We start from the raw sequence: 17,129 nt of genomic DNA, 5'->3' as shown, positions 1-17,129 counted from the left end.
CGTATAACGTAAAAATGTGCCACATTTTACTTATCCAACGCTTAAAAATGTTACTTACATTTTTGGGGATTGGATAGCTCTAATGCGACTGAATCATTTCATACATTCACAGAATAGGCCTAATCATTTCAGCTACTTAGCCTGACTTTCCACAACTGCACTGTTGGAGAACCTTCCGTTTTACGAGACACAATAAAGGACATAATATGATTCACTTACCATGTTTGTCCGGAAGAAAAACGCTAGGGTTAGTGTACAGGTCATAGTGCACGATATATATTATAAGCAGTCGGGCTAACATCAAAAACCCATGTCTTCAAAAGCTCACGCATCCAGCCCCTGGTTCTGTTCACAGAATGTAACATCGGTCAGAGGTATTTGGAGACGCTGCATGCGGCTCTGCGCATAACACTGTAGTTCCTTCTCGGGCTATTGCACGTTGAACTGTCCACACAGCCGTTCGTCAACCCTGCAGTCCTACTTTTTCTTGTAGGGCTTCCCACCCCCTTATGCCAACAAACATAATTGTTGTCACAGTCCTTCATTTTTTAAATATTTTTCAATTGCTATTTCTATTGTCATCCCAAGCAACCGTATGGCGCGTTTGTTTGTTGGGAGTATATTGACCTTACAGCTGAATCCAACCCTTTAGCTCATCCAACCTATGAATGGTTAATTTCGACAACCACCAAAAATGTCACCGAGCCATAAATGTATCAATTTATGTGAAAACATATCAATATAACGATGATGCCATCTGCGCAAAAGTGTATATTATCATTGATGGAGCTAAATATTAAAAGGGATAGATGGCCTGTTTCGGTTTTGTGCGTAAAAAAGCTTGGGCTCAGGGAAAAAGGGCTATAGCCTCAGCGCAATCGATGGCCGGAGCGTTGCTCCTCCTCTAAACTTCAAACTCAAGACATGATTGATGATCTTGGGGAGCTTTGATAATTGACTACTCTGAGGTAAGGCACGGATTTCTATCGAGAGAGGGGATTGGACGAGAGAAACATACAAAATTACTTTCTCTACAAAAGCTTTTTCTTTTTGGAAAAGTTCATTCTGGACTGAGAAGGGGTGCGCCATATCGTTTAATTTGCTAAACAGCCCAGTTCATAATTAGCAGTACGATTAAAAGGTATTACCGAGATATTTCATACTAGGCACACCGGCTATAACCACAACACAAGATAACAAGTAAGCGTTAACAAGTAGGCGTCATGCTCATAAATTAAACTCAAAACGAATCAGGTATCTTTACAGTGTCATTATAGATGATTTGACTAGAGATCATGTTTTGATTGCGTGACGGATTCTTAGTTTCGAATATTTTTGAGTGAAAACAATAAGTATGAGTGGTGATGTGTGAACAATAGGCTACTTACTGTTCATTATTTATCATATTTATGATAACTTTTTTGACTCGTGAACGGTACGAGGTGCCACGCGTATTTCTTTCAGACTATTTGCAATAGTGAAACTAGAACAAGTTAGTCGTGCGCCTTAGCTCGGGCTTTTCCTACTCTTATTATATAGCGCTATAGGTCCGCGTTGGCATGTATAGGGAAACGCTGCTTCGGATCTAAAAGCATAGCAGATTAACACAAATAGGCTACTTCACTTTTTTCTTTTCTTTTTGCTTCTCACTTATCAGCGAAGGGAATTGCCTGGGAGTGTAGAATCTGTGTTGTTTGGCTCCCCCCGTGAGGAGTTGAAGCCGTCCTCGTGCATACTCTGCATATCACAGGATTTGGTCTCTCCTCTCTTTCTGTAGCTGCTGTAGGACTGGCTATGGCCACCGCTACTTCCGGGTTCCGTCATTTCATTCTCCCGCCGATCAGCGCAGCAAACTGACTCTGTTCTATAAGCAAGCTAGCAGCCAACCTGCCAACACTCGCTGACACTCACTCATCTCAGACCGCGAGATAGACGAAATACCTACGGGGGAAAGGAAAGATCTGAATTGCAATCTCTTAATTTCTATTGCTTTTTCTTTTTACAGTAATAATAAAACAAGATAGCAATCCGGAGGCATAAAGAGGACGCGGACTTGCTGGATGAAAACGGGCTGAAAAGATTCATCCTCTCTTGAACATCATCACCAACCATCATTCATTCATTACCTTGACAACCCCTGGCTTTGATTGACAGCTGGAGTGGCAAAAAGCCACGAGACACGACAGTTTAGTTACATGCAGGTTGTTGATGGGCCGATTGTAACCTTCAGTTTGGTGCTTGACATTTTTTTTTATTTTTGGGGGAAAGAGGAAAACAAGAAAAATTGCAAAACTGATGCTTCTGCTTGCACTCTACCACATTGGAGAATAGGAGAATTCGCAAAGTTGGTTGAAAAAGGAATCTTACCAGTAAATCACTTTCTAACCTGACTGGGATATTAAATATACGACACATCCAGGAGTTTATTGGAGCGCAGCCTGATGGCGCAAAGGGTAGGTTTTAAATCTCCAACACTTACCTATACAAATCCACTCTAGGAGGGCCTCCATAACGCTATCCTCTTGTCAGTGGCGGCTTATTTATAAATTGTTCATATCTAAGCCGTTTTATTTGACATTTTTGCAGTAGGCTACCTTTACTCTTCAAGCGGAGTTAAAGCCCCTGCTTAACCGACGGTCTCCGCAGCATTCGTGGAGCAGTTTTAAAGGGACTCCTAAGTAATTCGGTGTTTTGCCAAAGTAACCCACCTTCGGGGATTCAGAACTTTAAAATGTTTTTGGTAATTACAAATACAAAAACCTTATCAATGTATTCACTTGGTAGTTTAGCCATGGCGATTGCCTTTTCTGCCGAAGCAACAGGATTGGCACAAGGATTTGCTTACTTTTTTCAAATGCTGGTGTAGTAGCCTCGTTTTACTATATCGCTTTGACTATAGCCTACTATGACTTCAGTAACATGTTACCTGATAATTAGCCTAAATGTACAATTTGGCCACGTTACGCGTGAATTTCTATCCTCTGACTTTGTTGTTGTTTTATTCCAGTACGATGAGCTGGCCCATTATGGTGGGATGGACGGAGTCGGGGTCCCGGCGTCTATGTACGGAGACCCGCATGCTCCACGGCCGCTACCCCAAGTCCATCACTTGAACCATGGACCACCGCTCCATGGCCAGCACTACGGTGCTCATGCACCCCATCCCAGCGTTATGCCCAACAGCATGGGCTCCGCTGTCAACGATGTTTTAAAGAGGGATAAAGATCAAATCTATGGGTAGGTGGACTATAATTACATACTTTATTTTTAATCTATTTTACGCTTTCAGTGTGTTTTGACTCATGGACGTTTTACTTGTTGCAAAAGTTAACCCAGCGTAGGCCTATATGCATTAGCAAGTTTACAAAATGAAGTGTAGTTTAGATAAAAATGTAATATTGTCAAAACCTAGAGGTCTATGTTTATCAGTCATCTGATATTATCACAACTTACATTTTAAAAAGAATATGGATAACTATTATAGTATACAATTAAAACTAAGCATGTTTTAAATAGAAGGATGCATCTTATTGGCACATTGTAACAAGGGGATAAACACACACTGCAACGTATGGTAATGGCTACTTGTAAAAAAGTTGATAGGTCCGAGTTTATATTTGGTATAATCGCCAAAACATTATAATAGTCAGCACTAATGCGTTAGTGTCCGTGCGTAACATGCATTGGAAAAATAATAGACAAATGATGTAATTTGTAAACAATGCATTTTGCCATTGATGTGCACATAGCTTATTCATAAAATGTTTACAAAGTAATCTACTTTATGGAAGAATTTGGAGATACGTTTCAAATGTTATCTCAGTCAAAACCTTGGAAAGTATAGTAGTTTAAATTATTCCTGACAAATTCTTCACTATTTACACTCCTTGGGATCTTTAGTTTTACGCACAACTTTAACTTGCTGTGTCGCCGTGTGATTAGCTTGTGTTAAGCCTGTGTGGAGGAGCTGGCTGCCAGGTTGTGCTCAGGCTCTGTTTCCCCTCTTGCAGTCACCCATTATTCCCACTGCTCGCGCTGGTTTTTGAGAAGTGCGAACTGGCGACGTGCACTCCGAGGGAGCCTGGGGTAGCAGGCGGCGATGTCTGCTCCTCCGACTCCTTCAATGAGGACATCGCAGTCTTTGCCAAACAGGTCACTTTTTATATATTTTCTAAACAGCTAATAGGATTTTCCAAGTGCTCATGGCACACGTAGCACACGTATCTTCTTGTTAACTTTTTACACATTTCACCTTTTTGATTTTTAATGTTAAAGTTGAACATTTGAAAATTAAAAGTGTGTTTGTTAGGTTATATAATTTCGAAGTTAAAACGCAAATTCACTGATAATATTGACTCATGAATGTCTACACAGCATGAAATGCAAACATAATATAACTTTGAATTGTGTTTTATTTATTATACAACATTATTGCACTAAAGTCAAATATATATTTTGGAATGGATTCATGACTAAATGCATTCAACGCCTGTAAGAAGTAGTCGAATTAACATCTTTGGTGTCATTCTAGGTCCGAGCAGAAAAACCTTTATTTTCATCAAATCCAGAGTTGGACAATTTGGTAAGCACTATGCACGACCGTTTGCTTTTCAATTCCCCTTTTTGGTGTAACTGTTACTTCTACTTAGGTTGTTTTTGACTTAAACCATGCTCTTGTGTTCTCAGCATCGCAAAGTAAACATGTAAGGATTTGATGCAAAAGCACAACACAGATGTTAGATAGGTTTCTTTGAAGTGAACAAGGGGAAGCTCTGAGGGGTCTCGAGTGGCACAGCATTACGCTGCCTACAGGAGGCCGAGAGGGAAGCCTCTGATTAGGCTAAAAAGCGCTGGGACTCTCACTGGGCGAATCCTGTGCCATGGTCACTCATTGGGAGCAATGGAGCAGGATTTGCCGTTTAAATCGCTGCCTATGTAGCCCAGATCAATTGGCTCGGTTGACCAAATGTGTCTTGCCTAATTCAGTTGTTAGATAATCGTAACGTTTTTATTTTTCAAATGTTAAATGAATAGCGAATGCAGTATCGCACACCACAACAGATGTGGGAAGCATACATTTGCTCGAGAACCCCATAGTCTGAACTTCAAGAAAATGCAGGAATGTGTTTTTGTTATATGAAGTGAAAATAACAATGTGGAGCCTTATGCTTACCATTCCATTATACTTTCAGAATTTGAAGACTCCAAAAATGTTGTTTATTATTGTTTATTCCTGTTTTCAGATGATACAAGCCATACAAGTATTACGATTTCACCTTTTGGAATTAGAAAAGGTATTTTTTTTTTTACAATTCATATTTTTATTGTGTGATTATAGTGTTTGAGACGTGATCCGCTTTAGATTCTGCATGTGGCCCTGTATTTACATAACTCGTGTAGTAAGTAGCCTAGTTTGTTGCACAACTGTGAAAGTTAGACAGTTTTTGAATTTAGCTGAAAATGAGTTTATATTCTATGTGATGTAATACATTATTAAGAGAAACATATTAATATTCAACTATTAAAATACTATAATGTTTAATTGTCATAAAGAGACTCATAAAATAATTCCGAGTGATTGGATTGAATTCACACTCTTGGGCCTATACAATACACTGACCGTATTGATAATGCTTTGGCATTATTGTTATGGTAATATCACAGGTTTTAAGGCTGGAGATTTGGCCTCAACTGGTTATTATATGTCGAGCTTACGCATGGTGTTTATTTTTTTCCGTTCAACTTGTTGCCCTGGTCTCAAGAGAATAATAACCGCTGCAACAATGTCACTATTGTTTCCTTGCGCGGATAATGCCCCTTAATTGTAGGCTAGATATTCTTGGACTGTCTGCACCGTTTCCCCATCCTGACAATTTTTTATTTTCTCCTTGTTCTAGGTGCACGAGCTCTGCGACAATTTTTGCCACCGGTACATCAGTTGTTTGAAAGGAAAAATGCCAATAGATCTAGTTATTGACGAGCGGGATGGAAGCTCGAAGTCAGACCACGAAGAGCTCTCAGGATCTTCGACCAACCTAGCCGATCACGTAAGTAATAAGCTTTTCTATCTTTATAATAGTTTTATCAGAAAGTTATAGAGGCCTGTTACGGCGTCGTTGTTGTGAGTGCGTGTTGTTTGTTGTTTGTCATATTGAAGTAGACGTTTTCAAATAGTCATTTGTGACATTTTATTGTCGTTAGAAGTTGTTTCAAATGTATTTTACTAACGGTGTAATTTGTTGATTGTTTTACATGGTGTGAACTGTCATTATAGTCACCGTTTAGCCTGGGTCGTGGTATATGTCCTCAGCAGTAGGCCTGTTGGTGCTGTTGCACGCTGCAGATGCATTTGGGAAATCGATATTTTTAGGTCAAAAGTCATTTGTGATACAATGCAGTGAGTTATTGTTTTAGTCTTTTGATTAGGGGCATTCATGTGTGTATAATTACTGTTTGCCTCTCTCTCTGTGTGTGTGTGTGTGTGTGTGTGTGTGTGTGTGTGTGTGTGTGTGTGTGTGTGTGTGTGTGTGTGTTATGTTTTTTTTTTGGGGGGGGGGTATGGATTGTTTTTTGGGGGATATGGATTGTTGGACATTGAATGTGAAAGCGATTAAATGTTGCTCAGAATTACAATAGAACAGCACGTTTTTGGAGTGGACTAATGATAAAGAAAGCAAGGGCATCATTTCGAGAGACAGTGTAAGAGACTATAATGATTTGGGGCGTGCGTAAAAAAGCTTTCGGGTTTTGCCGCAGAAAGGGCGAAAGTGATATTCAGTATGGGCTACCATCAATGTCAAGTTCATAATGTGGTATTAGGCCTACCTCACGGCTTGGCAGTGCAGTAATGGCGTTACTTGCTGTTGCTGTTAATGTGTTTAATTGTTTCTTATTGATCGCCCTGTGGTTCTGCTCTGCAGTGGCTCTCTCTCTCCTCTGCACCCCCATTTTATGGCCTTGAGGCTCCATAATAATGAATTCAATTACATATACCTGAAGTACAGTGCGTTTAAATTTCAAGATTTATCCCGTGCCTTAAATGCGTCTTGTTCGGTGTAAAAACGGGACGCTGCATATAATCGGTGCATTGTATAAAGGCCTAACGTTGATAATTCATTATTGATTTAATATCAGTGATCAGATCTAATATCCCTATTAAATAGGTTGTAGGGATGACGTTTTGGTGAATTCGAGGTGTGTATTTCGTGACAGAGTGACTGGTTTATATCTGAGCAGCACGAGCCCAAGCCTATTAGGAATGAAAGCAGATTGAAGTATTATTCAAAGTCACTGCGCTGCAACTGTTGGGTCTAGCTATAATAGCGGCTGATTCTCTTTGAAAAGCCGGCGCGTTGTTCAGAGTTGCGCAGTCAGAGTGCAAAGCATAAGGTGAATTAAAACACAATTAACACCCGTAGCAAAGTGGGGCCGAGCAGCGGTTAAAAGCTCAACATGGTGGAGCTCCTCTCCAGAATAGGCTAAGTGTAGAAATGAGGCATTCTGTTGTTTATACTGAAGAGATTAGATAAACTAGCCTGTTTAGTTTCGTGGCAGATGGTTGATACTCAAGCCAATTTCCAATGTTCCCTCGCAATGTTTATCCCTCGCAATGTTTAGACCTAAGCAATTGTCATCGGGTCCACTTGTGAGAAATATTATTTTCATAATTAGGTAATTAAATATGCCAATAAAGAAAATCAGGACCAGCAATAAACAAACGCGAAGGTGCACGACAAGTCATTTATCTTGGGGTCGTTTACACTGACCACTTCATTAGTTGTCTTATTTGAGTTGGAGCGATTTCTTTCTTTCTTGTGGCAGCAATGATCATTTTACTACAGCTAATTGTTGGGCTCAGCCTTACTAAAGCGGAAGGAGGTTGCGTATGCGTTTCTATATCTTGTTTACTGAGCGACTATAGTGCTGAACTGTAGTGTGAATATAGGCTAATAATGTACAGATTATCTTTATTCAAATGTTTAAAAAAATAAAAAAATAACATGTGCAGTATAAAATAAGATGTGCAGTGTAGCGTACACTGTAGCGTACACTGACTGTTACGTTGTTATAAACGTAATGTGCACTGTGATAGGCTGATCATATATTTATTGTTGCACTTACATGTATCGATTTTTTATTATACTTCTTGACAGTAATGTGAAATGCAGTGCAAAATATAATTGCTGATATAAAAGTAAAAACAGTATGGCACAAACTATAGGTCTAGGGTCATGAAGAATACAGGATGCATACAACAGCAGAGGGTATATTATAGTGCCCTGTGCTTAACCAGGCCCTAAAACCCTGTAGTTAATGACTATGTCCCCCACATCATGCTCACTCATTTCCATATCATATTTTGGTAGTTTGAGTTGTATATGCCTCAAATACGATGAGGAATGTAATGAGTGAACACAATATTGAAATCTGTGTATAGCAACACGTGTGTGTAGGCCTACTGTTGGGTTTCTGAGTTGCAGCTACACTTGTTTTGTTTTATTTATTTTATTATTTATTTTGCCTCTGTTTTATTATTCATTTCTAACCTCTCTTCTAGTTGGAGAGGGGAAGGCAATTTGATAGTTAGATATGCTAATTTATTTAGTTAGAATCTCTCACGTCCATTTTTCTTTGCTTTGATATGCATTTTTAATATATAGCCCAGGGCTACATCTCATTTGGTGAAAGTTGGGCTTGCTGGAGATGATGAGGCTCTTCACGGAGACAGCCCGTTGAGCTTGTTTTTCCCCCTCTCCCTTTCCCTCTCTCTCTAACAAGGTATCATGGTCTGACTTCAGTATTCAACGTTTGTTCAGGGGATAAACGTACAATTTTGACAGTTAAGTTTAGGCAATAATTCTGACTGGTTAAGGTAAGGGTTAATGTTTGGGATAGGGTTAAGGTAAGAGTTAGGGTTTGGGATTGAACCCGCGATCCTCGGAGCCAGAGCACGCAAGCCTAGATGGTAATAGGTGCTCACGTTGCCCCTAGTGGACGATATTGAAGGCATCTCCCAACGTCCTGGGGACCAGGACAAACGTCAAATACTGAAGTCGATCTGATGTGACCTGGCTGCTCTCCCTCTCTAACCCCCTCAATTCTCTACCTGACAGTAGACCCTAATAAGTGCTCTGTTATTTACACTTCAACGCTGTATTGTCAGAGCTGATTGGATTATACCATTGTCAGAGGGGGGCTTTATGACACTGTTGATTTCTTACGTTGGATTTCTATGACTATTGCTGTACTTGCATGTCTTTTAATTAATGAAATTACATTTCTGCCTTTTCTGTGCTACATCCAATTAAGGCGCCAAATAGTCTAGAATGAATGGTTGCTGAATATGATCTGTTCTAATGGATTTGTTCTTTGTGCCTCCTCGTGTCTATTGTACAGCCTTTTTCCACCAAGCTGTACATATTGGCCAAGATTTGAATTATCCTCCAACACATGCATATGCTATTGACATCATTTTTACGACTTGTGCATAGTTTGTTATGAAGAAATATTGTGGGATTTGAGTTTTCTGCCACTCTCGGTTTTTCACTCAACGGCTTGAGGGCTGTTGGTTATAGTTCCCACAAAGGTTATGCAGGTTATCCTAGCACTGCACGGCCAGAGAGAAAACACCAGTGTTTACATTTGGTTCTCTGGTAAAGGCTTGGGCCGTAAAAAACCATTGATCCGATGGAATGATGATGACAAGGATTCAAACCAATAATATGACATCTGGTACAACGTACAATGACGTTTGTTGTTATCATGTAATATATGTCCTGTTTCTTTATGTTCCTATGCTTAGCGCTACACGCTCCTTGCTCCATAATCATACACTCTACCTCCCTGTATTGGCCCACGTCTAGCCTCCGGGGCTTCCGGTGCTGTTGAACCATGGAATTTCTCCATTTTGGAAGATGTTCTAATTTAAGTAGCACTAGCTCTCGCCGACCGAACTGTCTCTGTTTGGATCCCCCATCAAAATAATATGTAGTTGAGTGGCCTGACTGCACTGTTCCAGACAATTGTTTTGTGATGGTAGAATGTCTGGGCCTACATTTCCTATTTGATTAGTGTTCAGATGCAGGGGTCTGTTGGCAGGCATCTCTAATCAATATGGGTAGTAGGGAGAGAAATACACACAATCTCTACTCACCCGTCCCTCCCTCCTAGCTCCATGCAATGGACGCCGATGCAACTTACAACTGAGCTGAAAAAACGGCTGTAGTCCTATTTAGCTGTCAGATGATTTGCATTTTACACCTATTGCCCCATGCATATTCATAATGACTTCAGCCCAGGGGTGTGTATCCGCAATACCTTTTCTTGTTGTTTTGTCATTTGAAATATTTTAGTTGTATTCTAAGATGTTGTTATCCGTGGTCTAGATGTCTTTTTGAATCGATCAGTTGTCAGATTGATGAGGAATGTTCTCATGTTTGTATGAGTCGATGTCGTTAATCACATAGCATTCAATGGAGTGGAATCACGTTCTTATCTGTGCATTCTGAGAGAATGATTACACATGTAATGTGCCATTCAGTGGAATGAGACTTATTTCGTAAATTCCCCACCATACACTCTGGCAGTCTCCCGGGCCTCTCTTAAAACACACAACAGTGAATTATTAGATACTTAATTAATGTTTCCTTTCTATTCTCGGAGGATAAATGTAGGTGTTGTAAAATGCTCAGTTGTTCAGCAGAAGAGTACCTTCACGTTTAACATCTTTCTTTGGCGTGTCTCTATAATTACGTGTAAAAATCGTAAAAAATGGCCGAGGACTTGAACTGCTTATGAGGGGTGGCAAGATGCGTCTTGAAATGTCAGCCGGCTATGATTAATGAATCTGTATGTTTCTAGTGTGTCAGCAATATGGGACATGTTCAGCACAGGAGCGTCCCAGGCCGAGCCGTTGAAGGCAGTGTTGTTAGAGACTATACTGTACACCAGTGTAGTCCCCTGAAGCACTCTGCATTCTTTTCTTTTTCAGACCCCCTCCCCCTAGGTATCTTGGGAATTTGAACAAAATTCAATGACAGTGCTAAATCAATTTTATTTGAAATTCCAAGGGGAAAAAAGCCGGTGAAATTGCTGCGATGGGCATGGCAGACGTGTGTACATGAGAACAGGAGCGGAGGAGTGAGTTGTTCTCCTGTGGCCCTGATGCACTACAAGCCTCTCCCCCATATTGTCTCCTGCTTTTATATTAATTACAACATGCATTATCAGCTGTGAGACGCTAACCCCACCAAATAGAAAAGTCAGCCCCGGGAGACCAGGCTTGCCTTGTATCTTATTTTCCATCTAGTCTATCTATTGTGCTGCCTGCCTGTCTGTCTGTCTGCCTGTCTGCCTGTCTGCCTGTCTGCCTGCGCCGCGTGTTGTGTTTGCTCGTTGCTGCTCTCGTCTGTCCTCCTGGTAACAGTGCTCTTTAACACAATTAGAGAAGAGCATGGAGTGAACCATGTTTTGACTCGTAATTATGCCAAGCTACAGGGAGTAGTCACATGACGTGGTGCTGCAGGCCTTTTTTCTTTTCTTCTTCTTCTGTTTTTGAGGCACTCTTGGTTTTTAGATTGATGAAGGAAGACCCTTTTGGGTGACGTAGGTTTTTTTCTCTCCAGGTTGTTTGAAGTTTAATGGACTCAAACACCCTTCCTAGCTCAGAAAGGTTAACCTTGTTGAGTGTGGAAAGTTAATGCCGGTGTTGTGATATTTCTTGTCATGTTGTGCGAGAGCGGTTATTGAAGAGAGGTGAGCGACAGATATGCACACTGAGGCGTCTGTTTAACCAAATGAAAACATCAGCATATGTTTGGCCCTACAAAATAATCCTACCGTTGTCTGGTCTGTGCTTATGTTACAGTGACCAACTAGGCTTAGTTTAGTCCAGGCCTAGATCCCTGGCCAAGCTTCCATTTACTGTACTTCTGGCTAGCAATTCACTGCCAAATATCACTCCCTTTAACACCATTAGCTAAGGCGTCTCTGATTTTAATTTAGTACCCGAGCCATTAAAAATGACACATTACTGTGCAATGATAGCTAAATTAAGTCCTATGGATTCAGCCGTTACATTAAATCCATGTGGTTCCCTGGCATAGCTGGCCGTCAGATCAGAAGCTGTCCTGACTGGCTGCAGTGGATGTGACGAGAGAAAGAGAAAGATAGAGAGCGAGAGAGGGAGTTAGTTAGCGTACTGTAAAGTATAGTAGCTTTCTAGGCCAGTCTGGCCGGCAATGGGTGTTTCAGTGTCAGGAAGTGGAACCCAGTCATTTTCTTCCCTTAGAACAACAAGAGGCCATTTGGAGTCTGGCTCGGGCTAAATACATCATACACTGCCTGGGATTCTTGACGCCTTTTTCTCTCTCTCTCTCTCTCGTTCACTTACATTTTTTTATGACATTTGCTCGTGAGACTTAATTGAAGAGTTATGAGATGTCTAACTTTAGTGATGTTAGTGATGTAAAAAATATACCGATACTTGTAAACGAAGGCTCTTCGACGCATCAAAGCCCATCTCAGCCCATGTATCTGATCAATAGCCCAGGTAAGCAGTAGATCCCAATCATCCGTCCCTCTTAATTAAGTAGGGACGTTCTTCTTTTCCACTCCCTTGTTCAGAAGGGCTAAAACCCACGGGGGGCTATTGTTCGGTCTTGCCTGCCTTATTCCCCCCCACCTCCTCTCCTCTTCTGTGTAATTCTCCCAGTTCTTTATCTGATTGCCATCCGGTGAACAGCTGACGCTGAGAGGGGTTGTAGTGGAGCGCTGTGGCTGGGGCTGAAGGGCCTGTGTCTGTCTGCTGTTTGCCGCCCCGCTCTGAGCTGTTTGAGAACACAGCCTTCCTCCCTGAAAACGTACCAGATAAAAGGAGGGCTGCTGAGCTGAGGCACAGCTGGAGCAGGAGCAGCAACACATAAGGACCAGGCACCCAAGGGAACCAGCGAGCCAGTCAGCGAACTGCTCTGTGCTGCTGTCTCATAGCCTCTCCTCGTGAACTCCTCTCCAGGCCCTCTCCTGTCTGTCCTCTCCCAGAACAGCTCACTCAAACCGGGACAGCCTCACTAGCAGGCGAAAGTTCAGCGCGAACGCTACCGATCTGAGGCAGAATGGTAAAAAACGGGCTCTTTTGAAATATTTCTGTGCCGTGTATTCCCCCCCCCACTTTTCATATATGTATGTGTGTTTGAGAGTGAAAAAAGCAAGCGGGGAGAAGTGGGCTGAGGTTTGTGGGAAGCCTTGGTGCAGGCCTGTGTTTGTTTGGCTTGGGCTCCTTTCAAGGGGCTGCTTTTCCAGGCCCCCAGGCAACGTTGGGCCAACATTCGCCAACATTTTGTCATCGTGTTCAGGTGATGAGTTATATTTGAATAGGCTATCCTGTGTGTTTGTGTGTGTGTGTGTGTGTGACTCATGTGTCTGTTTGTGCTGTGTGTGTACAGGGGTGTCTCACAGTCTGTCTCTCTGTGGTGTGAATGGCAGAGGAAATTCCCCCTCTAGCCTGCCTTCGTGTGGCACTGATAAAGCCTTTCCTGTACAGTACTGTAGAATTCCTGTTTCCCGGTCCGGACCTGCAGGGACCTGGGAAAGACCAGGAGAGAGAGGAAGGAGAGAGAGGAAGGAAAAACTCTACTTATGAGCTCTATATTTTTCTGTAAAAACTATTACTGCACCAGTATTTGAGCCAGTTTGCTCTGTAGGAGTGCTCTGTACTTTCTCTGAATGTGTGTGTGTGTCTCTCTCTGTGTGTAGGGGCATGTGTGTGTGTGCATTTTTGGCAGATTAGAGGGAGAATCACTGTCATATCTTATTTTCATTTCTGACAGTGGTAATGATGAATAGCTCTTGTGGTGTATTTAGGCTTCTTACCTCGATATTTCTCACTTGACACGGAAGTCTCAATTGGTTACGGTATAAACTAACTCCACGGGGCCCGGCCATATGTGTTTAGACAATCAGCGAGCGCCCTGACTGCAACGTTCAAAATCAGACGGCACATTAACCGCCGTCGCTGTGTTGTGTGCTCTTATGTATTAATGAAACTGTTTGATTGCAGAGTTGAGACTTTAGTGCCAGACGGTTTAATGCGCTAGGCTTTTTCTTTCGGCTTTTGATTGTAGTGGCATTGTTGATTGTGTGCGAGGAGCAAAATGAGTAGAACTCTTTGCTTGCCCAGGAAATGTAAGCAGTCCAAGAGATCCTCACTGCACTGTAGACTCTTACAGATGTCACTCTCATGTTTCCAACATACTCATGTGGTCTCCCTTTCTCTCTCTCTCTCTCTCTCTCTCTCTCTCTCTCTCTCTCTCTCTCTCTCTCTCTCTCTCTCTCTCTCTCTCTCTCTCTCTCTCTCTCTCTCTCTCTCTCTCTCTCTCTCTTTTTGTAAAACCCATGCAGAACCCAGCTTCCTGGAGAGACCACGATGACGCCACCTCCACACACTCGGCCGGCACGCCAGGGCCCTCCAGCGGTGGCCACGCTTCACAGAGCGGCGACAACAGCAGCGAACTAGGTGAGCCAGCACACACACACACACACCCACACCCACACATGCAACATAATATTTTAAAGACTTGCCAACACACTACTTTTGGAGACGATCAAATTTACAATTACTGCTCATTAGAAAGGGTGTTAAAGTGTTAATATTCTCTCACTTACACACACACACACACACACACACACACACACACACACACACACACACACACACACACACACACACACACACACACACACACACACACACACACACACACACACACACACACACACACACACACACACACACACACACACACACACACACCTTATTAACTGCTGTAGACTGTAGCTATTTAGAGGTAGAGTTGAACAGAGTGCTAAGAAAGCTGGTGGTTAATAGGATATTTCTGCCAGTTCTCACTAGCATTGAAAACATATTAACTTTGCTAGCTCTACAAGCCCAATTACAGCTCAGAACGGCTTGTGCTTTTTATAGTCTGGACTGCCAGCCTGCCTATCATAATGCCTACATTCTATTACAGTTATAATTTTTATGTTTTTATTTCACCTTTATTTAACCAGGTATGCCAGTTGAGAACAAGTTCTCATTTACAACTGCGACCTGGCCAAGATAAAGCAAAGCAGTGCGACACATACAACAACACAGAGTTACACATGGAATAAACAAACATACAGTCAATAACACAATTGAAAAAGTCTATATACAATGTGTGCAAATAAGGTAGGATAAGGGAGGCAAGGCAATAAATAAGCCATGGTGGCGAAATAATTACAATTTAGTAATTAAACACTGGAGTGATAGATGTGCAGAAGATGAATGTGCAAGTAGAGATACTGGCGTACAAAGGAGAAAAATATATATATAACAGTATGGGGATGAGGTAGTTGGATGGGCTATTTACAGATGGGCTATGTACAGGTGCAGTGATCTGTGAGCTGCTCTAACAGCTGGTACTTAAAGTTAGTGAGGGAGATATGAGTCTCCAGCTTAAGTGATTTTTGCAATTCGTTCCAGTCATTGGCAGCAGAGAACTGGAAGGAAAGGCGGCCAAAGGAGGAATTGGCTTTGGGGGTGACCAGTGAAATATACCTGCTGGAGCGCGTGCTATGTGTTGGTGCTGCTGTGGTGACCAGTGAGCTGAGATAAGGCGGGGCTTTACCTATCAAAGACTTATAGATGACTTGGAGCCAGTGGGTTTGGCGATGAATATGAAGCGAGGGCCAGCCAATAATGCAAGTCATGTCTGTGAGTCTGCATTTTGGATAGTTAAACTGTTTAGATCTTCTTGTATTCACATCTGTTGAAATATTGAAACACAGGCATCAACACAATGCATCAACACCAAAACAGAACACATTGAAGTGATCCAACTCTGTTCTCTTACTAGTGTCTTTGCTAAGACAACTGTGTTGATTAGCCACTAGCCTTTCCTTTCTTGTACAGCCCTTGTTTTCAGTGTTCTCTGTTGCAGTCAGATCTCCTTTCACTGGGGGCAGTGTGTGTGTATGTGTGCACGAGTGTGTGTTATTGTTTGTGTCCATTTCCATTCGGGGTTTACATGGCGTTTCATCACACCACACACACACTCTTCTCGCTCTCACAGTCTGTCTCCACAAGACGCCAAACGCTTGTCATGTCCAATCACGGCTATCGTTTTGCCAATAGGCAATAAAATGTATCGATGGTGTGTGTGTTTTTGTTCTGTGGTTGCGCTGGTTTAATCATAGAGTCTGTCTGAGTCTGTGGGCCTGTTGGAGTGGCTGTGCTGCTGAGCCATTACTGACCACAGAGACACTCCTAGAGGTGGGCCTGTGGTGGTCCCGTGTCAGGACTAGTTGCATTACAGGCAGCTGTCTGGCTGAGCGGAAGGGGCTTGACGGTGACAGTAACTCCGGCTCACGAGGTGCACTGCGAATTAGCAAGGTGGAAAGTAGCTCTAAGATTTAGCTCAAAGATTTAACCCACATTTACCCCAGAAGTAAGTGTCGGTACATCTGTCAAATGACTTTTCTGTTATATTCAGGTTTATTTTATATTCATTATTTGTCATTCCTGCAAAGCTAGTAGTAGAAGGGACTAGGCGATGCAGAAAATAGGTTTGCACAAGGGGGAAAGGGAGAGAGCAGAGAAAGTAGGGGAGCAGAGAGAGCAGAGAGAGTAGAGAGCAGAGAGAGTAGAGGGAGCAGAGAGAGCAGAGAGATTAGAGAGAGCAGAGAGAGTAGGGGAGCAGAGAGAGCAGAGAGGGATTAGAGAAAGCAGAGAGAGTAGGGGAGCAGAGAGAGCAGAGAGAGCAGAGAGAGTAGGGGAGCAGAGAGAGTAGAGAGAGTAGAGAGAGCAGAGAGAGCAGGGGAGCAGAGAGAGTAGAGAGAGTAGAGAGAGCAGAGAGAGCAGAGAGAGTAGGGGAGCAGAGAGAGCAGAGAGAGCAGAGAGAGTAGGGGAGCAGAGAGAGCAGAGAGAGTAGAGAGAGCAGAGAGAGTAGGGGAGCAGAGAGAGCAGCAAGAGCAGAGAGAGTAGGGGAGCAGAGAGAATAGAGAGAGCAGAGAGAATAGAGAGAGCAGAGAGAGCAGAGAAAGTACAGAGAGCAGAGAGAGTAGAGAGAGTACAGAGAGCAGAGAGAGTACAG

At 42.4% G+C, this 17,129-nt stretch overlaps 1 protein-coding gene across 7 annotated transcripts in view; it reads left to right on the top strand.

Annotated features, from left to right (window-relative positions):
• The first annotated feature begins 1,063 nt into the window (after nucleotides 1–1,063).
• The window catches only part of meis2a (Meis homeobox 2a), a 94,578-nt gene continuing 78,512 nt past the window's right edge, over nucleotides 1,064–17,129 (top strand). The window contains exons 1-8 of one of the 7 annotated variants that reach the window (XM_055863507.1): nucleotides 1,064–1,141; nucleotides 2,006–2,453; nucleotides 3,008–3,237; nucleotides 4,011–4,152; nucleotides 4,532–4,582; nucleotides 5,244–5,294; nucleotides 5,898–6,047; nucleotides 14,398–14,512. In XM_055863507.1, coding sequence (XP_055719482.1) covers nucleotides 2,442–2,453; nucleotides 3,008–3,237; nucleotides 4,011–4,152; nucleotides 4,532–4,582; nucleotides 5,244–5,294; nucleotides 5,898–6,047; nucleotides 14,398–14,512 — 751 coding nt within the window. In that variant the 5' untranslated portion in view covers nucleotides 1,064–1,141; nucleotides 2,006–2,441. Of the gene's footprint in view, nucleotides 1,201–1,220; nucleotides 2,454–2,497; nucleotides 2,741–3,007; nucleotides 3,238–4,010; nucleotides 4,153–4,531; nucleotides 4,583–5,243; nucleotides 5,295–5,897; nucleotides 6,048–14,397; nucleotides 14,513–17,129 lie in introns of those variants that run through there. The other 6 variants (XM_055863506.1, XM_055863511.1, XM_055863508.1 and 3 more) reach the window with 6 other exon arrangements.

Source organism: Salvelinus fontinalis, chromosome 15 (genome assembly GCF_029448725.1).
Source record: "Salvelinus fontinalis isolate EN_2023a chromosome 15, ASM2944872v1, whole genome shotgun sequence".
NCBI classification, from domain to species: Eukaryota; Metazoa; Chordata; class Actinopteri; order Salmoniformes; family Salmonidae; genus Salvelinus; species Salvelinus fontinalis.
Note: the sequence above shows the minus strand (reverse complement) of the source record. Positions and strands in the feature narration are given on the sequence as shown.